Source organism: Muntiacus reevesi, chromosome 18, assembly GCF_963930625.1.
Source record: "Muntiacus reevesi chromosome 18, mMunRee1.1, whole genome shotgun sequence".
Taxonomy (NCBI): domain Eukaryota; kingdom Metazoa; phylum Chordata; class Mammalia; order Artiodactyla; family Cervidae; genus Muntiacus; species Muntiacus reevesi.
This window is the reverse complement of record NC_089266.1, coordinates 23,029,535-23,056,725: the sequence shown is the minus strand read 5'-3', so window position 1 is coordinate 23,056,725 and position 27,191 is coordinate 23,029,535. Positions and strand designations below refer to the sequence as shown.

Genomic DNA, 27,191 nt, shown 5'->3' with positions numbered 1-27,191 from the left:
CCCTATAGATTGTAGCCCGCTTGGAAGCTCTGTCCATGGGATTCTCCAGGCAAGGATACTAAAGTGGTTGCCATTGCCACCTCCAGGGGATCTTCCAAACCCATGGACTGAACCCACATCTCTTAAGCACCACCTTAGTCATTGCTTATTAACGGTATCTGAAATTGAGTGACCAAAGGTCCTGACTCTTACTCAAACTCAAGCCCAGATTTAGCCTAAGCGGTCCCTGAAACTGAGACCAAAACCTTCTAATTAGGAAAAAGATAAAAGGCTTATTTCCAAAGGACTCACATATGACAGGTATGTACACAAAGCTTTTTTGAGTTTTATTTTTTTCCTCGGGTTGGAGATTCATCTTTTAACATGCATGCATCTTAAAACAGTAACAGGGTCTCGAATTGTTCCGAGCAGACATTAGACAAGCACAGGGGTTTGAAAATTCCTATTTAAAAAAATGGAAACTGCAATGGGAAATTGAGAAGTCACACACATGTGGTGGGGTGGTAGTTTATCCTGCTCCCCCAAAAGCTGTATCTAAACTTCACATTTTTTTTTACTACAATGACCTGACCTGATGCTTGGGTGTGCTGAGTGGCACCAGGCCTTACCCCCAAAGGCTGTTGGTTCCCCACTTCCTCCCAAAATGGCTCTGAGCAAGGAGAAGGGACTCCTCTGAAGTTTCCTCCCCCAGCCTCCAAACGATCGCCAGGGACAGCCAAGTCTCCTCTTCCCTTTGGAGACACTCTTCATAAGTGTCACGTTTCAGAAGGTTGCCAGGGCTGTGTCACAGAGCCCCTGCAGATGGCTGGTAGATTTGGGGGCAGTTTGAATGTGTTTTCCCTTTGATTCCTGTGCTCAGGTTGGAGCCCCCTCCCCACATTTCTGCCAGAAAGAAGTGGGGTCCCTGGAACTGGGGGAGCCACAGGTCTAAGGCCAGAGCCTTCTGAGGGTGGTTTTAAACACACCGTCCCTTCTAGACCCTAACATTTGAGTAGCTCAAATGCTGGGGATTGCTGAAATTTTCTCTCTTCAACTTGATAAAAAGACAGAGGAGGGTGGGATTGGCTACTGAGAAAAAGTCCTGGGTCTTTGGTCCACCTCTCTGGGCAGACCCTGGCAGACTGTGAAGAGAAAGCAGGGCAGGAGCATATAGTCCCAAGCCCTGACCACTACAAGGGAACCTGTGTGAGGCCTCAAACACAGGCAAGAGAAACAGAAGTAGGAGAGGGAGCAGGGAGGATAAGCTGCCTGTAGTGGGGACCTAGGGAGTGCCACTCAGCCACAGGGGCGACTTGTAGCACGTGCCACAGACCAGTTACCCCTGAGCTAAATAAGGAGACATCGAGCACTGCCTCGGGCTGTGCCCCTGGAACTGCTGGCTTCCTAGCCTGCCCCACAGCCCCCACGCTGGAAGGCACAGGGAAGGAGCTCGTACTGGGGGATGAAGACTCAGTGGTTCATTAACAGGAACAAGGGCCAGAGGCCTTCTAGTGGTTGAGGTGGAGTTTTCAGGGGAACTCTCGCTTTGGTGGGGAGACCTGGGAGATGAGAGTTTTCTCAGCACAGACTTTCAGAAGAAGAGGGGCAGGATGGGAGGAGCTGTGACTGGTTAAGTGGTAGAGGGAGAGAATGGAGGGGAATCCTCCCTTATCCCCATCCAGGCCTCATCCAGTCAGCTGTGTCCTATTCTTATGCCTTTGTTCCTGGGAGACCCCAAATTATTCTGGGATGCCATAAGACCATTCAGCTTCTCTCCTTGGCTCCAGAGTGATGATGAGGGTAGTCACTTGCCCCTGGACGCCTTCTACTGCCCAGACAAGGCATGGTGGGACTGGGAAAAAAGCAGGGGCAGAGAAAAATTTGGGAATCACTTCACTTTCTCTACATTCAAACTGCAAACCAAATTTAACATCTTCATCCTTACAAAAAGAAGAGAAAAACCTTGTATAAACCAAGATAAATAGCTTTTAAACATTTGAATGCCAAAGGAATTAAAGGACCAAACCCAAGGTTTTGAAGATAGCACAGAGAATGACCTTTAAAAAAAATTTTAAATCCACCAAACCACAGCTTAAATGTTTTGACCCAGTCAACAATACTGTCAGAAAAACAAAAAGAGCATTTAAAACAGAATGCTACCTCTCAAAATGTAAACAATATACAAAAAAAAAAAAAAAAAAACCACACACCCCACAAAAACTCAATGTTAAAGAAGTTAGATATCTCGTAGCTCACCTTTAACTGGGAACAACTGGTTACACTTTTCATACACATTACCGGGGACATGATCAGCAGACCAAATGGCAGGAAGCTGGAGAGAGCCCAGGGCTGTGGAGGCCCCGAGAGAACAGCCTGCCAAGCTCAGGAGTTGCTGGGCCCGACCCGGAGCAGATTCAAATTTTCATTCTTGATTAGAAGGTGGGGAAATCAAGTCCAAACATTATTCCTACTAATCTCTCCCTAAGTCAAATCTGTTTTCTCCATGAGCCACTTGGTACAAGTTCTTCCCCAAGTCACTTCGCAGTCTTGCCACTGACATCCAGAGATACCTGCAGCCCCTTTCGGGGGGCCAGGGCAGTTGTCTGGCTCGTTTGCCTCTCTGGAAGGGTTCTGATAGCCCAGTAGTCCAAGAATGTGGTCTCTATTCCCCCCTGACCTAAATGCTGTGCATCGGGCACAGAGATGTTGCTGGTTCCTGCTTCAGAAGCTGAGCTTGGCCAGGTTGAAGAAAGCCAAAGAAACCAATCCATTCATTCAAAATGGTTCCACAAACTTTCTTTCCATTTGCAGAATTATCTACAAGTTTTACCACATCTCATCCCAAGTCCCCAGTTCCTGGTGAGGAGGTGAGAAGACTCAGGAATGTACCTCCCCCAACACAGGGTTGTTTTCTCTCCTGACCGGGCCAGACTGCTCTGATGGCCTCACAAAAGGACGCAGTTCTGAGGCCTCAGTAGCAGGTTCAGAAGGTGGTAGAGATCCTGAAGGAAGCAGCCAGATGCCACTCCTGAGGAGGCCTGTGGTGGCAGATATGCAAAAAGTCTAGAGGGTGCATCAAGGAAAAACACTTCCAAGGTTGGGCCAGGTTGAATTGCACATCAGGCCTCCAAATTGTATTTCCCAGGCCAGATCCTCAAGTGACTCAGAAGCAACCTCAGGCTTGGGTGGCACACTCCAAAGGGGAGGGTGGGGTACACCATTCCTGCTGGCCACAACCATCCAGGTGACACATTACTGCATGGAAGCCCTGGGGCTTGAAGAGGTATCTCTGTAAGGAGCGCCCCAGGCACATGGAGACCTGTCCCCAGCTAAAAGCTCACCTACAAATGAGAATACCTGGGAGAAGATCTGAAAGAAGAAAGTAAATGGATGGAGGGCACAAGACCTCATTTGATACTCATCAGCTTTTCTGGAGTTTTCTCAAAGGGAAATAACCATGTGAGCATGAGGGTCCTGTTATATCCAGAGGTGCTTTCTAGTTCCTCTTGACTCAGTGGGAGACAGGCTTCATTCATAGAGATGATGTCTACAATCCAAGAGCTGTGAAAAGCCCGGGGCTTGGATGATGATCATGGGGTTCTCTGAGAACCAGTGGTCCCCAACCCCTGACCATCCCATGAGGATGAACTCATTCCCCTCTGAGATCTTTGATTCTGCTCCAAGATGCCTGATGTTGACCTGGAGCATGCCTTTGGGAGGGAGAACATTTAGATGGAGGAACTATGTAACATTTCACTTGGAGCTGAGGCCAAAAAGGTAGAGGAAGCTGTGCACAATACTCCATGAAATTAAAAGTTAACCAGACAAGATCAAATGCAGCAGGGTCGAGGTGTCTAACCTCTTCTCTGGCACCAGAGCATTTTGCTCTGAGAGGACCCTTTGCTGGGTCTGTGGGTGCTTCTTTAATTGAGGGAACTGAGAGCAGAGCAGGGACGGGCATGGTGGGTAGGGTGATGACATAAATCATTACAAATAGCAAATCTGAAGCAATGAAATTTCAGAAACAAAACCCAAAGAAACCCAGAAAATCATCTCTAGCCCCAAGGTATCCTAAAACGTTACAAGGTAACAGAAAGGAAACACCTTTTTAACCTAGGTCAAATGGGGGGAAATCAAGGGTGAGCAGGTGAGGCTACATCCTGTGAGCACAGGCATGCACGGTACATCCCCTCCCCTCCTGCTAGAGTCTCTCTCAGTGTCACAGGCTGCAGTCACGTTGCGAAAGCCCTCCCCGACCCCCACTCTGCTCCCCGCCCTCCCATCTAGCCCAGATAACACCTCTCTCTCTTCCAGTCCCCGACCCCACATCCAGCACTCTGGCTCTGGCTGAAGGTAGAAGATAACTACGTCAGGATGTTGGACATGAACTCATTGAAGCGCTTGGAGTACTGCTCAGGGTTCACAGTCGAGATCTCGGCCCCCGCCTGTAATACACAGAGGCCCTAGTCAGGAGGTGGCACTGCCCCGCCCCCAGCTGGGCCACCTGGAGAAACCATTCCCACGTCTCAGAAGTGCCTTGGCCCTGCTTTGCTGATTCACAATCCCAGGGCTGCACCCACTGGAGCAGGAACAAGGCAGTGGGGAGGCGGGAGAGAGGCTCCAGAGCTCTGTGGGGGCCCGTCTGGAGAACAGTAGTTTGAAGCTCATGGGGAAACAGGCCTCTGGGGAGCAGCATGGCATGTAAACAAAGCTATTACTGGCAGTCAACAAGATGCACGACATGCCCAGCAGCCCTGGGGAAAGGAGCCAGAGAACTTGGGGAAAAACAAGTTGAGCATTTCAGCCAGCAGCAGTGTGGGGACGGGGTGCAGATGGCAAAGAGGGAACACAAGGCAACTGGGCAGGGACAAGGGGGCAGCAGAGTGTCTCTGAGCAGGAGCCCCCCTGGGGGCCTGAGGGCTCAGCACCTGGGCCTCGATGGAGACAGGGAGAACTCACCCCATGTTTCACTGTTTTGGCAGCGTGTGCAGCTTTCTTCTTAGCGTCATATGGCGTGAGGATATCAATGATGGCCATGAAATACACCTCCTTCTTGGGGGCACCTGAAGGGGGAGAGGAAGCAGGGAAGGAGGAAGAGGCAGGGACGAGGGCAAAAAGCAGCTGGCTCCTTACCCCTTCAGATAGGACATACAGATTCATCCCTGTCATTTTGAATCTGAGAAAAGAAATGTTCCATGGAGTCCTTATTAGAAGCTTTCATAGCTCTTATCTTATTTGATCTTCACAGCTACCTTGGGGGGTTGATGTGACACTACTTAGGAGGTTCTGTCCCTCCCATGAACCTGAGCCAAACCAGGCCTCAGCTATCCAGGACACGCAAAGAGGTAAAGAAAGGCCTGACAGAGAAGGACCCCAGGGCCCCAGAAGACAGTTATTGGTGGTGACCCTGGAATGCAGCCGAAGGCAAAAAGAGGCCAGAGTCAGCAGTTAATAAGGTGGAGGCCCAGGCACCCACAGCACATCTGAACAGCAGGCCTGAAGCGGGGGGTGGGATGAGGGCTAGAGGGGCCTGGCAGGCACAGGCTCCTACTTACTTTCATGGCTCTTCATGGCATAGACGTCAACAGAGGGGTCAAATTCCCCAGGTCCAAAGAACCGGGGAAAGCTGAGGAGGTTGCCCGGGCTGTCTGGAGGCGTGCCGTAGGAGCAGAGCAGGCCGCCACCCATCCCATCGTTCTCACACTCCTCATCCTCGGCCCGCTCCTCCACCTCCATCTCCTCCTGCTCTGCCCGGTCCACGTCGTGGATGCCCACTAGCAGGCTGTAGTCCATGATCTTCAGCTGAGCCAGGAACTAGGGAGGTGGGAAAAGGAAAGGCGGAAGGCAGAGGTTAACATGGGACATCTGGCGTTGCAGACTGGCATCTGGAAAGGGGAGAAAAGGCATTCCTTCAACTTAATTCTCCCACTCTGAAACAGCAGAGAATAAGATATCAGAGTCTCTGCCCTGGACAAGTTCGATGTCTAATGGTGAAGACAATCACTCCACCGGGGCAAGGAGCTGTGTGAGTCTAGCAGTAGGAAGACGGCCTCCCTGAGGAAAGGAGTTGAGGCTGATCCTAGTGAATGAAGAGAAGTCAGGCAGGGTAGAGGCTGCGGGAGTAAAAGCAGAAGGAGCCCTGCACGAAGAGGGAAGCATCAATTCCATCCGGGACGGAGAGGCCACGGTGAGTTGGAGGAAAGAAACAATGGAATGCTGCACTGCACATTCCTCATCCATACAAGTGTTGGGAGCAGCACTGTGCTTAAGTCTCCTGAGCTAGTACTCGATAACCTGGAGAAGAACAAAGAGCGTGGGGACGACAAGGATGGAAATCGTCAGCTGGCATTCCAGTTTAACTAACGTGAGGCCAGTCATTGCTCCAAATCCTCTGTGAACTAGCCAGCAGCCACCATCAGCCATGTGCCAGGCGTTCTGCTGTGGTCACACAGCAGGAAACTGTCCAAACGACCACATGACTAGAGAACTAGAAGGAGAATCACAACAGGACCAGAGTGGCTCTATCTAGAAGCCCACAAAGTAACTAAAAGCACAAGAAGCCCTGATGGTAGATCAGCAGAATCCTCTAAGAAAGGTGAAGGGCACCACTGCAAGAACCTCTGGACAATGCCCGCTCAAGGTCAAGGGAGAAGTGGCCAGGGTCCCAGAAGAGAGAGACTGTGAGCCGCACCCTCTCCTATCCACCTGCAAACATTTATACAGCAACATGCCAGTGAAAACAAATGAATGTGTCAACTGCCTTAAATCCTTCTTGGAGGCAGAGTAGGGAGAAAAGTAGGAAAAGGAGGAGAAAGACTCTAGACAAACAATGTCAGAATAAAGGTACAAACACAGTAGGGGATGGTTAAGAGAAAGCTTCCTAACAAAAAGAAGTTTGTAAAACCCATGTTCACAGCAGTATTATTCACAGTGATGAAGTGAAGGTTAACTTTATGTGTCAATTTGACTACACTACTGGGTGCCCAGAAATGTGGTCAAATGTTATTCTGGATGTGTCTGGGACGGTGCTCATGGATGAGATTAACATCTGAAATGGTAAACTGATAAAGCAGATTGCTCTCCCTAGAGTAGGTGGGCCTCACTCTGTCAGCTGAAGAGCGAAAAGAACAAAAAGGCTGACCCTCCTATGAGTAAGAAGGAACTCCTGCCCAACTGCCTCTGAGCTGGGCCATCAGTTTTTTCCCCGCCTTCAGACACAGACTGAAGAAACATCAGTTCTTCCTGTGCCTCAAGCCTGTTGGCCTCTGGACTAAAACTACACCATCAGCTCTCTTGGGTCTCCAGCTGGCCAACCACAGACAGATCTTGGGACATTTGTCAGGCTCCATAATCCTGTGAGCCAATTCCTTATAGTAAATATCTATCTATTTACATCCTCCTCTGCTTCTCTGGCGATGTCTAACTAGATTAACTAGTTAACCTTAACTAGAGACCAAGTGTCCATCAATGGATGAATGGGTAAACAAAATGTGGTACATACATTCAATGGGATATTGTTCAGCCTCAGAAAAAAGGAAGGACATTCTGACAAAAGCACAAAATGGATGATCTTTGAAGACATTATGACAAGTGAAATAAGCCAGACACAAAGGACAAACACTGTATGATCCACTTATAAGAGATTCCCAGAGTGGTCAACTTCAAAAACACAGAGTAGAATGGGGGCTGCCAGGGGCAAGGAAGAAGAGGGAATGGGTACAGAATTTTCACTTGGGAAGATGAAAAAGTTCTGTAGATGGATGGTGGCAATGGTTGTACAACCATGTGAATGTACTGAATGCCACTCAAAAACAGTTTAAGAGAGTAAATTTTATGTTATGCATATTTTACCACAATAAAAAAATCATTTTCTAAAGTTTATACGGTTTGGTTGTAATGAACAGGCTCCCGATTTATTAAAATAGGAGGCACCATGTTATCAAGCGGTGCAGATATCACATTCGTTATTTAGCACGTGTCCTCGCCAAAGAACTTCTCCACAGGAAGTCCCCTGCCAACCAAAAGTTGCAAGGCAAGTGGAGAATCTGAGCCAGAGAAAGGCACGGTTGGTGGGTCTTAACAGTTGGTTTCCTGTCACTCTGACACCTGGATGCCTCCTCCACTAGGGGGATAACACTAGAAAGGAAGCTTGAAGAGGAGTCTGAAAAGGGGCTTATAACAGACAAGAGAAGAAATGAGGGAAAGCACTTCAAACTGAGTTACTCAGGTTTGACCAGCACAAACTGTGTCCTCCCAAATGGAATGTATACTTGCACTAGCTTTAGATGCAAGTAACTACCCACATGGCTCAAATCACCACCTTCTTCTTGTCCACACTCCTGGAAGTGGTAAATTCAATTTTCCTTAAGGTTAAGGAGGCTTCTGTTCTGGGGACAAGAGTTCAACCAAAGTAAAATCAAGGGTAAGTACATACCTCTACGTCCCGTTTCAGTTTTTCCAGGAAATTCTTTTTACTCTCTTCTCCTACGTGCAGCTTCTGCCCTTCGTTAAGGAAGTCATTGTCTTTGAAGGTTGGCAAGTCCTTGGCCTGAGAGAGCAATAGCAGTGTTAGGCTGGTGGCCTACTTTGTTCACCTCCAAGGAGTCCTCTGCTGTAGGTAATGACACAGGAGAGGAAAGGGTCCTCGGCACAAAGACGGCCAACCTGCTCATCAACAGCTCTGTCCAGGAGTCTATAGTCCCAGCTTTGGACAGGCAGAGATGGCAAGTATGTGGCAGGAGTCAGACAATGAGGACTGATCAAAGGACTTCCTTCCGAGCCTGGACTATCAGGCTTGAGCTACCTTGAGCTCAGGGCTCAAGCAGCCACTCACTGATTCAGGCTGGATTGAGATGGAAGCTGCCAGCCCTCTAGGACTATGAAGAACCCAGCAAGGGCAAAGGTGAAAGGCTGGTGACCAAGGCCTAGGCCAAGGATGAGGACAGGCAGGAGCTTAGTGACACAGTATTTCACATCCACAGACTGCATGTCTAAGAATAGGCTGGACGGCAGCGGAGGAAGGGACAGCACACCTGGGAGAAGGTGTTTCTGATTCCAAGTGACCCATTCCACAAGTGATCAGCACAGACCCCAGCATACCTTCTCCTTGTCACTTGCTTCTCTGGCAACAGTAGAACCCTGAAAGGACAAGAGCTGTCAAAGTCCAAGCTGAGGCAAATTCCATTGAGTGAAAAAAACATGTACCAGTCTTTAGGGAGAGGCAGCAGGTGAACTCAAGTAGACTGGTTAGACTCCTAGAGGGGCCAAGGACGCAGCAACTTGTTCACTTCCTCTGTCACAGACTGTGTACAGAGCTCTGACTATAACCAGACCCATGCTCAGGAAATAGGGCTGAACTGAGAGACTCAGTCCCTGCCCTTAAGGCGCTCTCCTTCTAACAGGGGAGACAGGCAGTATGCAGGAGTTACACAGTTAATTCATCCATTAATTACACTAGTGCGAAGTGGTACAGGTAGAAGGCAGGACTCTGAGAGCATGTAGTACAGGAGCAGGGTCCAGACTGGATAGGGGTTTGGCCAAAACCTGCTTCCTGGAATTAGTGATATTTGAGCTGAGCTTGAAAGGCTAAGTAGGAAGTGATTAGGTGGAGGAAGGTGGAGGTGGAGAAGAGGGCAGAGAGGGAAACAATGGCAGGCAGCCTCTGTGAGATGCTGAGGGTGTGGAGAGCATGGGCACCATGGGAGCAGAAAGGAGGCCAGTGCAGCTGGAGCAGAGACAGGGAGAGGGACATGAGGGACCGGGGTCAGGGAGTCAGGTTCGGGAACAACAGAGCACTGCGATTCACAGGCACAAGTGTGTTTTTTCCTGTGTCTAGAAATGTGCCTGTGCTGTCAGTCCATGAGGCCTGGACAGCTGCCAGGGTGTGTGAGCGTCAGCACAGCCTGTCCCCTCACTGCTGCCCTCAGTGTGCACACCCCCCAACAGGAACTGAAGAATGTTCATTGTAGAATATGGGACATTTGGGGCTTGACTAACCTCCTGTCACTGTCACCTGGACATGAGACAGCTCAAGTGAGTTAGGAGTATCAACTCTAGAGCCACTTGGCCACACCAAAATCTATGCCCCGGCTTTCCCAACATGTGGAAGTTGGAGTTGCAGCCCCTCCAAGCCTTAGGGAGCGAGGGCCACCGAGCTGGGAACACAGAGCCCTTACCTTGAGGTCGTACTTGCGATGTACAGTGAGCCGATGGCTGAACACGTTCCTGGTGACCACCATGTAGGTTTCCACGCCATCCACGGTCAGGCGGTACATGCCCAGGAACTGTGGCAGAAGGGTATTGCCGTGACACTCCACTATAAACTAGAGAGGAAGGGAGGAAAGGAACAGTGAAGGTGCCAGGACAGACAGGGCTCTTCCCGGGCTAACAGGCCCCCTGGGATTCTAGCCTCTAGACTGGTGGTGGTTTAGTAGCTAAGTCGTTGCCGACTCTTGCGACCCCATGGACTGTAGCCTGCCAGGCTCCTCTGGCCATGGGATTCTCCAGGCAAGAATACTAGAGTGGGTTGCCACTTCCTTCTCCAGGGAATCTTCCCAACCCAGGAATCAAACCCAGGTCTCCTGCATTACAGGCAGATTCTTTACCGACTGAGCTACAGGGGAAGTCCAGCCTCTAGACCAGTGTCTCCCAAACCAGATTCTGTGAAGTCATGGGGTGCCTCAGACCTGCAAAAGGCAACAGTCACCCCTGCCCCCAATTAGCAAGGCAGACTGAGAGGCTGAGCAGGACGTGCAGAGCCCCTTTGGTTTCACATGGTTGGGATTCTGCAGGAAAATCACTGATCCAGGCCTTGCACCCTCTCTACCAGCCTGACATGGGAAGCCAGAGGGGAGAGAGAGGGTGCAGAGGTAGGGCTATGATGCGGCCGCCTGGGAAAACAAAACAGCTTCATACTCACCACTCTCACTTGTGCCAGACCCCAGGGTTTTCTGCTCTAACTCCCAAAACACCAGAGGGCCTGTGCACCACCTCTCAGGTGCCCACAGAGAAGCCAGTTTTCCCTGAAGACCCAGGCAGGCTTCGGACAGGCACCCCCTGCTTTTCCCACGGACAGGTTCCAGAAGAGAGGCGAGAGCGAACGGGAAAAGCAGTGGCCAGGCTGGGCTGACAGGGCCTCTTTCAGAAGAAATGAGGCAGATGTCAGAGTGTGAAAACTCCCCAACTCCGACGAGAAACAGCTGATCAACTGGAACTGCATCCATAACACACCTTTATTTCTTTTTTCTTTTTCTCAAGTGGGTATTTCACCTCACAGAAACACGGCCCCAGGGGAGGGCAAGTGCCTGCTTATCAGGAAGCACCCACCATTACCAGAGAGGACCCAGCCCTCCCCAGAAGCTCTACCGAAGACTCCTCTCCCTCTTCCAACCATCCTCTGCTGTTGAGGTTCACGACTCACCATACCTGGTGGTATTTCTTTAAGATGTTGTGCATCTCAGCCACATCCTCACTTGAAACAGTCTTGATCACAAAGCGCCGGTCATAGGTAGTGAGGAAACGTGTGCCACACCGGCCCTGGCTGTCACTGTTGATGGGGGCGCTGCGTGTCACTGAATTCTGATGGACCAAGACAAAAGCTGGTCTTGGGAGGGGAAACAGGGACTCTGACTCTTATTTTGAGTCTTCTCTCATGGGCCAGACTGCTCTGAAGCCAACAGCACTGAGGTAGATGAGACCTTACCTGCCCCCTTTCTCTTGGGAAATTCACATCTCTCCCAAGCCTTCCTTAAGAGAGACATGAGTTGTTCCTCACCACCTGCTCCTAATCCTTGACTGTGATGAGAAGAGGACCGACTGTGAAATATTTCTTTTCATTCTGATCTCAGAGAGCTGCTTTAGAACCTGAAACTCAGCCTCATGTGTTAGAGGCCTGGGTTCTAATCCTGACGCTCACATGTAACCTGACTGTGGGTGAGCCACTGCACCTCCTCCACTCCTGAGTTTCCTCATCTGGAACACGAGGAAGCAGACTGAGATGACTTTCCCAGTCTCTTGGGGGTGATGAAGACAAAGCTTAGGAAATATTCAAGAAGTCAAGCAAAAAGGAGTGGATAGAGTTGTCTTTATTTCCTGTTATGTACCCTCATGCTGCAAGTGTCTTCCTAAGTCAGGAAGCTGGTCCTCACTGCTCTGCCCAACACCTCTCCCCTCAACTCAAACTCCTGCTTGTCTGTGCAGAGCTGGGAGGCAGATCTGGGGAGCTTTTCTGGCTTTGTCCCTGCTCCTCCCAGGGCCCCATTCCTATCAGAATCTGAAGGCAGGAGATCCCTCAAGCAGGGAGGGCGTAGGGAAAGGTGTGCGTCAACCAAAAGAATGTGTTCACCAACCAGATGCCTCTGGGAGGTCAGAAGACAGAGGATGGACAAGAGCAGTTTGACCCAGCCTCATCTCCAAGTGGCATCTCCTGCCTCTCTCAGTCATTGGCAGTCCCAGAGCAGAGTCCCCTCCCTGAACACCATCCTCCCTGGCCCTCTTCCAGTCTTGAGCACAATTGTTTGCCCACAAGACTATTAGAGAAATAAATGGGGTGTGGCTAGATGGCCAAGGGGAAGGGAAAGAGCCACCGTGAAAGGAGATACCCCAACAACCGAGGGTTGCACTAATGGCAAGAAGTTCTCAGAAAACCTCATGCTCTGATCAGGGCATCACAGTTCAGGGTTTGGTCCCAATGGGAGGGGCTGGAGGGCAGCCCACCACCTCTTGGACATGACCATCCCTGATTGCTCAAGGCCCTGGCATCCCTTCCTCCTCTCACGTCCCCTCACCCTTCTCCTCAGGAGGCCCCCTGGAACTGGTGAAGAGGGGAGGAGACTCTGCTTCCTGTGATCTACTCTGTGAAAGGCTTCCCAGGAGCGGGGTGGGAGGGATGACCTTACTGTACAAGATGCGGGCATCCATTTTATAGTTCACTAGGCTGTGCATTTCTCTTTCCTCCCAACAGACAACTGAAACAAGTGAAGTGGAAAATTCTCCCACCTTCATCACCAGGCTGTCTGCCAGGGGAAGAAGTCCAAGGAAGGTGCTAGGTGGAGAAGTAACAGAAGCCACAGATGGTGAGTCACACTAGAATGTCCCTGATATTGGGACTGATTCCTCCCAATAGGTCAAAGGCCTCTGTGACATGATCAGCCCCTGAAGGGGGCAGCTTCCTGCATGCCTAGCTTCCTCCCAAAGTCAGGACAGGGGACAAGTTCAGGAGGTAGCACTCATACCTGGCAAGAAGTTACACTACGCTTGAAGTCTTCCTTTTCTAATCTGTCTTATCTGCTTTAAGAGGCCTCATCTCCCACTGGCAACAATTCTCTCTTTTAAGTCAAACTACGAAGGAAAAGGTTTCTTGAGCCTAGACTGAGAATGTCAGACTAAAATGAAGCAGCTTCCACAGACTCCTCTCCCTCCCCCTGTGCTCCCTCCGAGGGAGAGGAGCCTGAACCTAGGAGGCACCATCAGAAGTACTTCTAAGGCCCTCATCCCTCCAGGAGCCCACCAGCACTGGACAAAGACTGCCTGGGTGGAGTGAGACCTGACAGGAAGACACAGACACATTTTTTTCCTCTACTTGTCCTGTGGCTTCCTGACCCACCCACGCCTACTCCCTACCCTCCAGATTTGGCAAAGACACTCCATACCTGGTAATCCTGATCGTCAATCCCAAACCTCTCCCGGAGATTTCGGAACACCATGGGGCAGTACTCCTTAAACTTGAAGCGGCTGGGGAGGTTCTCTCTGGGGAAAAGCAGACATGTTTCTGTGAACTCCTTGCTCCTCTAATTCATACATCAGAGCTTCTCAAGCTGTGGTCCACACGTCACCTGAATCGGAACAATCTGCAGTGCTTAAAATGTAGCTCGCAACATTCCAGAGCTAAGTCTGGAAAGCTGCATTTTTAACACACACTCCAGGTGATTCTGAGCATGTGAAAGTTTAAAAAAACTTCACATTCCTTGTGCACATTCCTTAATTCCTTGTAAAAATTAATCTAGCTGTATTTTTATGGTTTGTGTACTTTTTCTGAGTATATGCTATCTTTCCATAAAAGTTACATTGAAGCAGAAAAAAAACCTTACCTGCAGAGAAGTGAGACTGAATGTGGGCCCTCCTTCCTAAGTGCTGAACTTGCCACAGAAAGGTGGCTGCACGTGAACAGCTGCTGTGAGGTAAACATCAGTCTGACTGCTAAAGGGAAAGGCCCTTCTCATCAAAGGACCCCTCTCCTCTGGGGAGGCTCCTATCAATGCATCCTGAAAACAGTTACACCCAGGAGGTCCTGCCCTTGGCTTCCACTGGGATGGAAGGGGTGGGTGCTTTCCTAAGTTGACTGACTAGGATCCCATCTTTTTATGAAGGCTTGTTTGCTGGCTGCAGGCACCAATCTACATCCTCCCCACTCCTCAGTCAATCCATAGACTTTCAGGAGGGAAGAGAATTACCTGAAGTGATGCCTCCTCCAAACTCTCCATCGTGACAATAGTCACCCTGCTTGGGAACTCCATTTCAGAAATGTGTCCCGCTATTCTCAACACAAGGAAAAAAAATTTTTTTCTTTCTCTTTAATTCTATATGACATGATGGATATTCACTAAATTTACTGTGACAATCACTTCATGAATTATATAAGTCAAATTATCATGCTGGACACCTCGATCTTAAGACAGTGCTGTATATCAAATATATCTCAATAAAATTGAGGGGGGGGGGATATGTCCCTCTGATTACTCCAGGATGGGAGACTTCAAGGAAATAAAAAGTAGTGGCTTCTCATGAAGAAGGGTCCTTGTCACATAGTAAACAGCACTACAGTCTAATAATTAGCACATAAACAGTTGTTGAAAAGACAAAAGGAATCAGTGAAAAGAAAGAAAAAAAAACAAAGATATTGGAAGTTTACTTTAGGCCAAAATGTCAGTGTAGCAGTAGACACCATGGACCCCTGTTACAATGTGGTACACAGTCCACATCTGAGCCCTGACCTCTGGCACAGAACAACCCCTTTTCCTGCCTCAGAGGTTAGGGTTGCCTCTCCTTCCTTACGTGGTGTGATACCAAATATAATAAATACATATTTAGTCTTTGTCCCTGTTTCTGGCACAGAGTTCCTAAAATCTTTGGAATTTCCTAAGCGGTAAGCAATAAAGGTGTATTTTGTTCTTTGTAACAAACCCCCACACCTGAATTTAAGTTGATGAGGTGACTTCTGTTACACCTCTAAGGATGGGTGCTCATGGCCAGGGGAACCAACCAGGACTAGAGGGTTTGAACTTTCAGTCCCAAGCCCCCGACTTCTAGGAAGCGGAGAGGTGCTGCAGGCAGAATCAACTGCCAATGGTCAATGACTTCCTCAATCATGCTGTTATAAAAAAGTCTCCATAAAAATCCAAAAGGACAGGGTTGGAGAGCTTCCAGGTTGGTGAACACATCAAGGTATGGGACAGGTGGTGTGCCTGGAGAAGGCCTGGAGGCTCCCTGCCCCTTCCCACATACCTTGCCCCATGCCTCTCTTCCCCTGACTGTTACAGAGTTGCATCCTTTTATAATAAGCCAGTAATCTAGTATGTAAACTGTTTTCTCGAGTTCTGTTAGCCACTCAAGCAAAGTAATCTAACCCAGTGGGGAGGGTCGCGGGAACCTCCAACCTATATAGGTCAGAGTACAAGTGACAACCTGGACTTGAGACTGGCATCTGAAGGGGGGTCAGGGGGTAGTTTGCAGGACTCGGTCCTTAACCTGTGAGACCTGATGCTAACTTCAGGTCGATAAGAGTCAGAACTGAACTGAATTGCAGGACACCTTGTTAGTGTCCTACAGAACTGCTTGTTGTGGGGGAAACCCACACATGTGGTGTTAGAAACAAGTAGTTGTGTGAGAATAGAGGAGAAACATGGTTTTTTCTTCTATACAGGTGGCCACTTAGCAAGTAGCAGCTATGAAGACAGACAGCTTCTGGAATATGATGTTATTACTTACTATGGCAGAGAGAGGCCACTAATAGATGTTTTCAAATCAAGCTTCTCCTCCGGGCTAACAGTCTGGGAATGGTGGGGTGACAGAATTCAGGTGGTGAGGTGGTGGGGACTGTGGGACAATGGAGAGTGGAACCGAGATTCAAATGCAGAAAGGAAGAGAGTGTGAATAACACATATTTCTTGAGTGACCCACAGAAGGATAAAAGAGCCTCTCCAAGGCTTAGAGGAGGTCCCAAACTGTGCCAAGGGAAATGGCTGCTCCACCAAAGTCTGAGACACCAGTGTTAATCCAAGAAGCCACAATGAGCAAAACTGGGAAGAACCATTTTAGATAGCACCCCTGGGCACCATGCTCAGCCTGTTGTTCACACACTAGTTGGAAAGAAGGGAGCTTGGCTGCATCCCAGGTCAGGAACATGCCTGGCAGCTTCTTGCCTCAGACTAAGATCAAGATAGGGCCACAGCTGTCAGCCTCGTACTAGACACCTCAGCTCCTGAGCAGCTCACTGTTACCTAAACTGGCTCTAGATGAATCACCCTGCGCCGAGCCACAAGTCCTGAGGGACACTGATGGAGGACCGAGATGACAGGACAGCACAAGGGGGAGAGGCACGTAATGAACACGTTTTCCCAGCCAGTTTTTCAGCTCTGTGATCCAGGTGTTGCTTTCACACCATGCTAGGTGCTTGCTTGCCCTATGACGGTGAGGTTTTGGGAACCTCTCTGCCTTGAGGGAAAGAACTGCCTGCAAGACCCACTCAGTAGGCCACTTACTTATTGAAGAGATGATTGTCCACCTTGATCTTGCTGTAGGCTTTGAAGTCATCTGGCATTAGCATGACAGGGACAGGGACATTGCTCAGCTCATTGATCTGCAAAGCAAGGGGAAAATGAGGTTCTCAGCCAGGCCACCTGCCTCAGAGAGACAACATGCTACACCATGGATGCCACCGTCTCACCAAAGACATGTCCACGGATTCCCTTCTTGTCTTTATTTCTGTTCTTCTCTTCAAATATTTAATATGTTCCCAACTTCATCTCTACCTATTGTAACTCTCCCTACCTGATAAGGCGCACCTCCCCTATGAAGCTTTTCATGATTCTCCAGACTATAAATGTTCTTTCCCATCTCGGAATTCCCGAAGCTTTGTTTGGATCCCTCTTCTGGCCTCCCTCATCATCTCACAGCCTCCTTCACCTTGTATTTAATGCTCATAAACCTCACAAGCCTACTTGACTATAAGTAGGCAAGATCACATCACCGATCCTTTTACGCAAAGATCATCCACCTGACCCTTGGAGGCTCCACACAAGCTACTTGGCACCATGATTTGCATATAGTGGGTACTATGTAAGTATTTATCAAATGGAAAAATAATGGATCAGTGAATAAATATCACCCAACATACGTTGAGTATTCACTGAGGCCTTTGAACATCTTCATACAAATTAAAGGTCACTCAAGAAAGCAGCCTGGGGCAAGAAAAGAAGCTGGGTGGGTTCACGTGGGTGTATAACTCTTACCTCCAAAGTAAAGAATTAAATTTAAAGTGAGCAGAAGAGGTAGACATCTGGCTACTAGCTCACTCTTACTCTCCTAATTAACTGTTTTCATCAGGCCAGTTCCTAAAGCCATGTCCTGCGTTGGGCAAAACTGGGGGTGACATGGGAGGGGTGCCTTGCTCCCACTGCAAACAAAACTTCTCATTGTCTTTCATCCCCTTCAGAGAGCTGGAGGCTGCACAGGGAACTGGCCTCCCACTGGTGCAGAGCTGAGAAGGCAGCTCCTGCCCTTCCCCACCCGTTTAGCCAATTAGTGGCCTAATTAGCCACAGATGTCCTCTCCTATCACAGCAGAGTATTTGACATTTGACCCTCAACCCAGTTGCACTAATGCATTCAGGATTTAGAGAGGAAACCTTAGTCCTGACTTAATGGATAGGGGGTAGGGGGAGTACAATCTTGGGTCTCCCGGATACTTTCCTTGCAAATCCTATTATCTCAATGAGGCCCCATGCGGCAGTGAGGGAATAACCTAGTCATTAGGACTCCTCCAGGAGCATAAATGGGGGAAATACCATTTAATTTGCTGCCCCTTTCATGTTTCAAAGCTTTTTTATTTAGAAATGTCAGAGGATGGAGGAAGTTCACATTAATGCAGTAACTGGGCGGGGGAAACCATTCCTTCCTAGAGCTGGTGAAAAACCCAATTTACTCCTGGGGAAACGAAGGATATGTGTATGGGGAGGGGCCGTAGGGTAGCAGTGTTAAGTTGGCAGTGGTGCAAGAGCCTCAATAAACTGCTGGCAAAACTGACTGGCACAGATATAAAAGTACATCTTATATGATTCCATTTATACGAAATTCTAGAATCTGTAGTGAGAGAATCCAGTAAGACATAGCCTGGGTTGGGCAGTCGTGTGGTTGACTGTAAAGGGACATATAAGCTGCAAATTCCAGGGTGTCAGAAATGTTCTATGTGTTGTTTAGGGTGATGATTCCATGAGTACATACATTAGTCAAAATTGATCAAATTGTATGCTTAAAATTTCCAACATCCAGGTCTGAGACGTCCACCACCAGCTAAACCACCACAGACATACACAAAACAACCCTGCCGTTACCTTTCCAGGGAGTGCTCACAGGACAACCTGATTGTTAAGTGTATGCCTACAGAGGCAACCATTCCACTCCTTGTCTCCCTGCCAACAGAAACAATTCATGGTGGCTGTGCCACTTCCTTTTTCCTGGCATATTAAGTCTGGCTCTGAGATTTAAAGAAGTTCATGGCTCTTATGCAACTCTTCCTTTTCTAGCTTATACCTCCATCCTAGAAAAAACTTACCACTGGCCCGAAGAGTATGATTTTTTTTTTTTCCGAAGAGTATGATTTTATACTAAAAGGTTCCAATATCTGCTACTGATTGAATCTGGGTTAGGCTAAAATCAAGACTCTATGCCATGGTCAGGGCTTGTTACTGGGAGAACTAGGAAAGACTAAAACACCCACTTTCGAGGGGTCAACTGCCTCTTAGCCATGATGAATTATTCTAACAAGAGCTATTCACTATTAATTTTTTGTGTAACTCAAAACTGTGGCATAGTTTGAACAGTTGTAAGTTGGTCAGTTTTTAGTTCTCAATTCATCTCTATTCTCCATTATACAACCCAACAGCAGCAAATTTCTAACAGATAATATATTGCTGAATAATCCATACAGCTGAACTATGTAGACTCACCCTCATTTCCATTGGGCCACATGTAGATGATTCACTCTAGGGATTAGCTGTACTATTTTTTTTTCAGTTGTGCTAAATTTTATATCCCCAGAGAGTTCTATTCAATTTCAATTGAACAAGCACTTGCTGAAATACCTACTACATGCTTCATTTCATGTTAGGGAGAAGAGTGTGTGCAGCAAGGGAGCATTGTGAGCACTGCTCACAGAAAAGTGGGAGGCTTCTCCTCTTATTGGGGAGATGAGACAAACCCACGATGCAGTAAAACTTGAAGTCAAGGAGCATTTAAGTAAGTCAGAACACAGGGATGGCAAACACAACAGCAGAGTTTCAGAGGAGGGTGAAAATACGGTCAGTCCCAGCCCTCACACATCAGGCTAGAACGGAACCTAATGCCCCTCCTGGTATTGCCAAGAGCACTTGACACTGGAAGAACCTACAACAAGATCACGTTACACCCTGCTTAAAAATCTTCCATGGCTCCTCACCAACCTCAGGGTAAAGTTTTAACTCCTTAGCCTGGCATTGAAGGTCTTTCGGATCTGGCTCAGACTCGGCTAAATTGTATTCAGTTTACTTCTCTCAATGTAGCCTTACTAAGTGCCAGTACTGTCCCAGAAGTTGCAGATACAAAAACGAAAAGATATGGTCTCTGCTTAGCTGGGAAGACAGACAACAAATAACAAATAAAATGTGACGAGTGCTATAGAGTTATGAGTAAAAGGAGACGAAACAGTAGACTAAGAAAAGAGTGATTCTGGGAGTTCCCTGGTGGCCCAGTGGTTGGAATTCCAGGCTTTCACTGCCATGGCCCAGGTTCAATTCCTGGTCAGGGAACTGAGATCCTGCAAGCAGTGCAGCATGGCCAATAAATAAATAAATAAAATTAAAAAAAAAAAAAAGACTGAGTCTGCCTGGGAGTGGAAGAGCTGGTTGCTAGAAGCTATAGAGAAATGCAAATGAGAAAGGCCTAAGAGGTAGTTCGCCAAAAAAAGAGAAGAAAACACAAAACCCAAGGAAGGGAATCCCAGTTGTGGGAACTATAAGCCTCAGAGGTATAAAAGTATATCGCTCATTTTTGGTAGCAGGGAGGGCAAGGGGAAGAGTGGCAGGATAGAACAAGTACTAAGAAGTGGAGAGAAATAGTACAGGAAAGACAGGGGAACAGCCTCGGTATTATCAATTAGTAAATAACAGCTGCTTCAATTTATGGCATGTCTATAAATGGTCAGTTCTCTATATTATTACGTATCATGTATCTCACATACATATATTCTATTCTGTATTTCTAATACTTAATAGTCACATAAAATGTTATTAATCTGATGTTGCCTTTTGCAAAAGATTCACGGTACCTCGTTCAAGGTCACACAGACAGTATGTGCAGAGTCAGGATTTGCTCTTAGGTCTGCTGGTGCCAAAACCTGGGCGTTGACACTGTGCTATGCAATCCTTTCTATGGGCAGCTACCTGGACTAAGGTAGTGTTTTCCATTCCTTCCCTCTGTCCTAATCATCTTCAAGGGAAGTGTTATGCTCATTTATAGAAAAGGAAAATGAAGCTCAGAGAGAAAATTACTACTCCAAAGCTATACTAAGGCACACAGCCTGAATTTGAACTTAGTTTGTCCACTATATAATAACTTGAACTTAACTGTGTAGGCAATGGGAAGACCTCTCAGGTTTAAGTCCGGGAATTCACATGATCAGATGGGTGATACAGAAAAGTAATTCTGGAATCAAGTAAGGTTTGGAAAATGCAAAGGTAAGAAACAGCAAGACCATTTATAAAGCTATTAGACTAGTTCCCAGGTGACGCTAGTGAATCTGCCTGCAAACGCAGGAAACACAAGAGACACAGGTTTGATCCCTGGGAAGAGAAGGTCCCCTGGAATAGGAAATGGCAACCCACTCCAGTAATCTTGCCTGGAAAACCCCACGGACAGAGGAGCCTGGTGGGCTACAATCCATAGGGTTGCAGAGTTGGACATGACTGAACACATATACACACACACATAATAGTTCAGGTAATAGACTATACCAGCAAAAACAGAAGAAGGAATAAAGCTAAGAGAATCATCCAAGATATGGCTAAATAACACTTCTTCTGTGAAAGCTTCCCTGTCTTTCCCAGGTTGAACTACTCACTTGTTCCTCTGTTCATCTTTATATCCTATCACATTCACTTGGGTAATTACTTGTTTACATGTTTCATTTCTCCACTAGACTCTGAGCCCTGAGAAAGAAGAGACTATATTACTCATTTTTATGTCCCTAGCACAATGGCTGGCACATAGCAGTTACACAGTAAATGCTGGATGGAAGGACAGATGGCTAGAGAAAAGGGGACTGAAAGATGACTAACACTAGGAAAAAGAGATAGCAAAGCTGGTGTGACCATGCCAAAGGTTCATGGTCTGGAGGATGGAAAAAAAGATTAAGGTTAGCTACTGAGGCTATGACCAGAATGTAAAGAGTCTTAAAAGCCCAGGAGGGAAGAATAAACTTCACTTGGTAGACAAAGGAGAATGACAAAAAGCTTTGAAGTGTGAAAGGCTATGACTAAAGCACTGTTTCAGGAAGATCGGCCTTTCTTTACCATCTAGCACACTTCTGGGTCAACCTCCTTCACCTCCAGCAGAAGTGCGCTTGCGGAATGCAAACTCATTTGAGTAGTATGATAAACAGAATATATTAGGGTGGTAAATCTGTTGTATCTCATACCATGTAAGCGGTTCTGGGATTATCCACATGATCAACTCCATGAGCCATCAGCATAAACAATGAGGAGGCTAAAACAAGCTGTGTGAGAAACAACTTAGGAGCAGTGAGTTCACTCTATGCTGATCCGACTGGACATGAAAATTCAGTCGCTAGTTCTAAACTGGTGAACTTCTGATTCCAGAAGCCTCCAACTTCCCTGTTTGACCTTCATAGGAATTGCTACCCAGGAAGCTTCCTGACATGTGCCAGGGTTCTGTGGGTGGCTCGGCAGTGGGCTGGCCACCGCTGGCAATCATTTGTTACCTGCCACCATCAGAAAACCTGACATGCTGGGAAATGCATTCCCGAGACCAAGGACGTCCACGTGAGACCGAGACTCCAGGAAAAAAAAGAACAGAGAGCCACAAGGGCCAACAAATCCACCCCTGGGTTTATATCTCCTTTTTACACCTCGGTTTTCCTGCTCCTGTTTCTGAATCTCAGTGCTCTCTGTGAGGTGGGAAGGTGTGCTGAAGGACAAATCCATCCAAAGGCTTTATAGAGGAGAAATATTTACTGAAGATTTTTAAAGTAGCAGGAGAAAAGAAAAAGGCAAGGAAAGGAGGTTCTGGGTCTGCATTAAGCAAAGAAAATGTGTGGACAGAATGGGGGAAGAATGTGGGGGAGAACTGAGCAGACTTAAGAATAAATCTGCTCCTCACACCATTCACAAAAATTAACTTAAAATGGATTAGAGATCTAAATGTAAGAGTTAGAACGAAAAGAGTTTTTCTTAGAAGACTGAGTTTTTCTCAGAAAAAAATACAGGAGTAAATGTTCATGATCTTGGGTTAGGCAAAGCATTCTTAGATATGACACCAAAAGTACAAGTAAGCAAAGAAAAATAAATTGGACTTCATCAAAACCAAAGAAAAACAGATAAATTGGACTTCATCAAAATTAAAAACTTGAGCTTCAAAAGACACCATCAAGAAAGTAAAAAGGATAACTCAATGCATGGAATAAAACATTTGCAAATCATGTATCTGATAAGGGACTTGAATCTATAATATATAAAGAACTCTTACAAGTTAATTATAAAAAAAAAAAAATAGCCCAATTTTAAAATGGGCAAAAAAGTAATTGGCAAAGGATCTTAACAGATATGTCTCCAGTGAAAATATACAACTGGCCAATAAGCACATGAAAAGATATTCAACATCATTAACTATCTAGGAAAGGAAAACGAAATCACAACGAGATACTACTTCAAATCTACTAAGATGGCTGTAATAAAAAGACAATAACAAGGGTTGACAGGATTTGGAGAAATTAGAACTCACATACACTACTGGCAGAAATGTAAAAGGGTACAGTCACTTTGAAGAATCAGTCTGGCAGTTTCCCAAATGGTTAAAGATAATTACCATCAACCTCTCCTATTTCTTCTGATCACCGGGGTGAGGCTTCATACAGACCTAGTTCCTAAAACGGCCAAAAGGTTATCAAGCCATGTCTGCCTCTTCTGGTCTCTACATACTTCTCTCAGGCCATCTTGTCCCTAACTCCAGGCTCCCTGAACTGTATTTCATCCACTAAAACACTGGTTTCTCTCTCTTTACTAGTTCTCCTCTAACAGATCCAAAGTCTTCTGATCTTTTCTTCCTGTTTCCTCCATAAAGTCTAGGGGCTGCATCTCTTGTGCATGACAGGAGGTCCTGTTTCAATACTGAGTTCAAAGGCCTCTTTTTCTACCCAGAAGTAAATCAACCACCTCACGGGAGAATATGTAACTGACTTGTGCTATAGATAAAGACATATACATCCTTCATCTACCATACACCATCAGCCAGAGACCATCAACGCCTAAATGCGTAAATGGGTGAGAAACTATAGAAACAAACAAAAGGTGATATTTTTTTTCCTAAAAACTTAGATTGCAAAAAGTTGCAGCAGTGGGCTCTGAAGGAAGGTAAACTCCAAGAAAGGTTATCAATCCACCAAAAGAAAGTGGTCCTGACTCCCTTGAGAACTGCAAGATTTTATAGTCTTCTGGGGAGATGCTCCATTTCACATGGGGACCCACGAAATCCTAGACCTTATTGCAGGTCAAAAGGAAGCAATAAAACTCTTGACCAACTGATCTTCAAAGCTGGGCCTATCAAGGACAGTGGTGCCCAGTACATTTCCCCTGAGGTGCTTGCTCAGTATATCCAGAGGCTTGGGTCTTGCTTAAAGTCAATGCCTTCCCAGATAGCTCTCAAACAAACTTTCTTAAAAGTTAGCAAAGAAAGAGGGTGACTGCCTAGTCAAAAAGAATCATAGATACCTCTTCATTAGCAGAGTTTCACTGCCTGCCTATGGGAAACCAAGTACCACACACACTCAGGGAACTGGCAGATAGAGGCACACACAGCTGAGCATACATTCAGGTTCTCTAACAAGACCATAATTCTCATCTGTTCTGGAACTTGGCTGAGAGGCAGGACAAGGAACAGGAGGCAAATAAAACAAGACCTCTCATTCAAGCACATCATCAGCCAACACAGCCCATGGTGTGGACAAAGAGCTGCATTTTTTTGCTCTGCAAAAGACTACAGGTGAACTAATTCTCCACTCAGGGCTTTCATTTCTTGATGTATAAAATAAGGGACTCAAATCCCTTCCAACTAGCAGTAATACTCCTGACTCTCAGACCACTACCAGTTCCCCACAGAGACAGGATGCCTTCTAGTGAGAAGCAAGCTCCACAACAAAACCAAAGATTGATTTCCAGGCAAGGACATAGGGTTCACATTTTAATGACCCACTTTCCCTTGCATTATTGTCAGATGACCCCTAAGGCAGCAGGAAGCAGACAGAACAAACTCTGCTGGACTATTGGATCAAAGGAGCTCCCAGAGAAGATCAAATTGGTCAATTCTAAAGGAAATAAATCAACCTTGAATATTCTTTGGAAGGACTGATGCTGAAACTGAAGCTCCATGTGAAGAGTTGACTCATTGGAAAAGACCCTGATGCTAGGAAAGGCTGAAGGCAAAAGGAGAAGGGGGCAGCAGAGGATAAGGTGATTAGATAGCATCACTGACTCAATGGACACGAATTTGGCAAACTCTGGGAGATAGTGGAGGACAGAGGAGCCTGGCGGGCTACAGTCTTCGAGATCGCAGAGTTGGACACCACTTAGCGACTGAACAACAACAGCTCCCAGAGATCTAGGCATAAAGCTAGACCACAGAGAACCAGTGTTCTTCCCACCCTAGCCAGGACCTTCACCTCAGTGAGGTCTCTGAAAACAGTAACTTGGCCAACACCAGGAAACCTGTTGGTTGTCTTCGTTAGACCTCAACATACTCATGCATTTCGGTATAAGAGGTAAAACCTTGGCTGGGGCTGTGGTTCATCAAACTCCAGCCAGAGGCTCTTCCAGTAAAGCAAAGCAAAAAGTCCTGCTAGCCCTGCATCCCTTTGTCGTCACTTGGTCTTGTGGGGAATTTCAAGTGCTCCGAGAAGTCAGGGAGCCTAAAGAACTGATGGATATCCACAGAAAACTCAAGCCATTAGCTTCATTCTCCTCATTCCAAACTTTTAGCTGGTGAAGTGGCATTTCAAGTCTTTATACTTCCTTCTCCTCATTTCTGGTGTAGGGACTCAATGAAATGGTCAGAATGCAAGAAGCAAGTAGTTGGAAGAGAAAGAAAGACTCCCAAACAAACAGGACACAAAGTCCTCCAGCTCAAACACTGTGCAGGGTTCCAACTTCCTAACAGGAGCTATTGGACAATCCCAAAGCTACCCAAGGATCCAGGGAACCTCTTATCCTAATCATCGTTACATACAACAGAAAGCATAACACCTAGGAAGTCAACATCTTTGACATGAACCCCACAGCATTCAGGTCCTCCACTATGAACGGTCCTCATAAGCAGGCCTCACTTCTCTCAGATGGTTACGCTCTCCCTTCCCCCTAACCCAGGAAGACCCCAGTGAAGTGTCCATGGTCCAAGGAAGCCTGTGCTTCTCCAGTAGATACATCTTCAAGAAGAAAAAGAGGAAACCCAGGGAAGATTTCCAGTCGGTGGTAAGGAGGTCTGGAGGATAGGGAAACTCTGAGCAGCCACATCAACCAAACGACCACAAACAGAGGAATACTCAGCAGACTAATGCCACTTGCCTCTCAACTGGACAGCGAGCTAGGCAGCCCATTACAAGGAACAAGGAGGAAAACAAATGCAACTAATGGGATGAGGTGAGAGGAGAGGAAGTGGGGATGAAAGCCCTTTCATCCCACCCAGGCCTTCTCTCTGCGCTCCGGGGGCTGCCCGAAGCCAGATGCATGAAGCTTGAGAGGCTGGAGGGAAGGGGAGGACGCGACGGCACGCCACCGTCGGTGACACCAGGCCTCGCGTGGCGCGTGGGGAGGCACACCCGGCCGGGACAGCGTGCAAGGGTGGGGTGGGCGTGCAACTGGCTTGGCTAGGGGTGGCAGGCGTCACTGGCTGGGCCTGCCGAGCGAGGGCCCTGGGGCTGCGGGGGGCGTGAGCACGCGCGGGGCCGCGCTCGGAGGGGCTGGTTACCGTGTGGTTCACCCCCCACATCAGGACGCTGAGGATCGGCTCGCTGGCCCGGAATAGCTTCACTTTCTGGCACACGAAATGCTTCTTCTTGGTCTTGGTCTTGCTGGCGCTGAGTGGCGCCACCGCCACCGCCGTGGTGCTGGTGCAGTTGGACGACATGCCCGGGCGGCGGCGGCGGCGGCAGCGAAAGGGGGGCCGGCCGAGACGGCGCACGAGCCAGCGGTCCCAGGCCTCCCCCGGACCGATCCCCACCCCCCGCTCCCTCACCGCGCCATGGTCGCGCCCGTCCCGTTACCTCCCCACCCCGCCCCGGTGGTTCCGTCCGCCCCACGCTCCGCCCTTCCCGCCCCGCCCCGCCCCGCCCCAGGGAGCCGGCCGGCCCGCTCTGCACCCCGCCCCGGGCAGTACCGCAGCCCCGCCGTCACCAGGCCCTTTCCTCCCTGCCTGGGTGGTACCGCCCGTCCCGGGGAGGTAGCGGGCCGCCCAGCCTGCTCCTCCTCCCCGGGCCTGACAGGAGCCAAGCCGGCCTCCGCGCGCCTCAGAGCCCCGCGCCCTAGCAGGGAGGGGAGGAGGGCTCGGTAGGTCTCGCAGACTACTGCGGGAGCATCTCCCTGACCGGGCCCCCCAAAGCTAGGGTTTGGGTCTTTCCTCAACCTGACGTGCCAAGATGGCGGCGGCACCACGGGTCCGGAGGGGAGGAGGGGCGGGAAT

General features: G+C 48.0%; 1 protein-coding gene across 4 annotated transcripts; it reads right to left on the bottom strand.

Moving 5' to 3' along the window:
• Positions 1-305: 305 nt before the first annotated feature.
• PIP4K2B (phosphatidylinositol-5-phosphate 4-kinase type 2 beta) lies at positions 306-27,159 on the bottom strand. 4 transcript variants are annotated; one of them, XR_010659762.1, is made up of 11 exons: positions 26,481-26,756; positions 16,737-16,834; positions 13,629-13,725; positions 11,404-11,556; positions 10,155-10,301; positions 9,079-9,117; positions 8,414-8,527; positions 5,535-5,793; positions 4,939-5,042; positions 2,236-4,424; positions 306-1,831 (listed from the first exon to the last, which is right to left on the bottom strand). XR_010659762.1 is itself a non-coding variant. In XM_065910967.1 (10 exons), the coding sequence occupies exons 2-10, from the start codon at positions 16,799-16,801 to the stop codon at positions 4,344-4,346; spliced, it is 1,059 nt and encodes a 352-aa protein (XP_065767039.1). In that variant the 5' UTR covers positions 16,802-16,834; positions 27,135-27,159; the 3' UTR covers positions 306-4,343. The 4 variants fall into 4 exon arrangements, 3 of the variants coding, with proteins under 3 accessions (XP_065767039.1, XP_065767037.1, XP_065767038.1); XM_065910967.1 differs by lacking the exon at positions 26,481-26,756 and adding an exon at positions 27,135-27,159 and having other exon boundaries at positions 306-4,424; XM_065910965.1 differs by having other exon boundaries at positions 306-4,424.
• Positions 27,160-27,191: the final 32 nt, after the last annotated feature.

Excerpts from the sequence above, each read along its gene's own strand:
- PIP4K2B (XM_065910965.1), bottom strand. The coding sequence starts at position 26,639 with ATGTCGTCCAACTGCACCAGCACCACGGCGGTGGCGGTGGCGCCACTC. Across the intron at positions 10,302-11,403 it reads TCTTAAAGAAATACCACCAG|TTTATAGTGGAGTGTCACGG; the intron begins GTATGGTGAGTC and ends CTTCCTCTCTAG. Across the intron at positions 9,118-10,154 it reads ATCGCAAGTACGACCTCAAG|GGTTCTACTGTTGCCAGAGA; the intron begins GTAAGGGCTCTG and ends TTGTCCTTTCAG.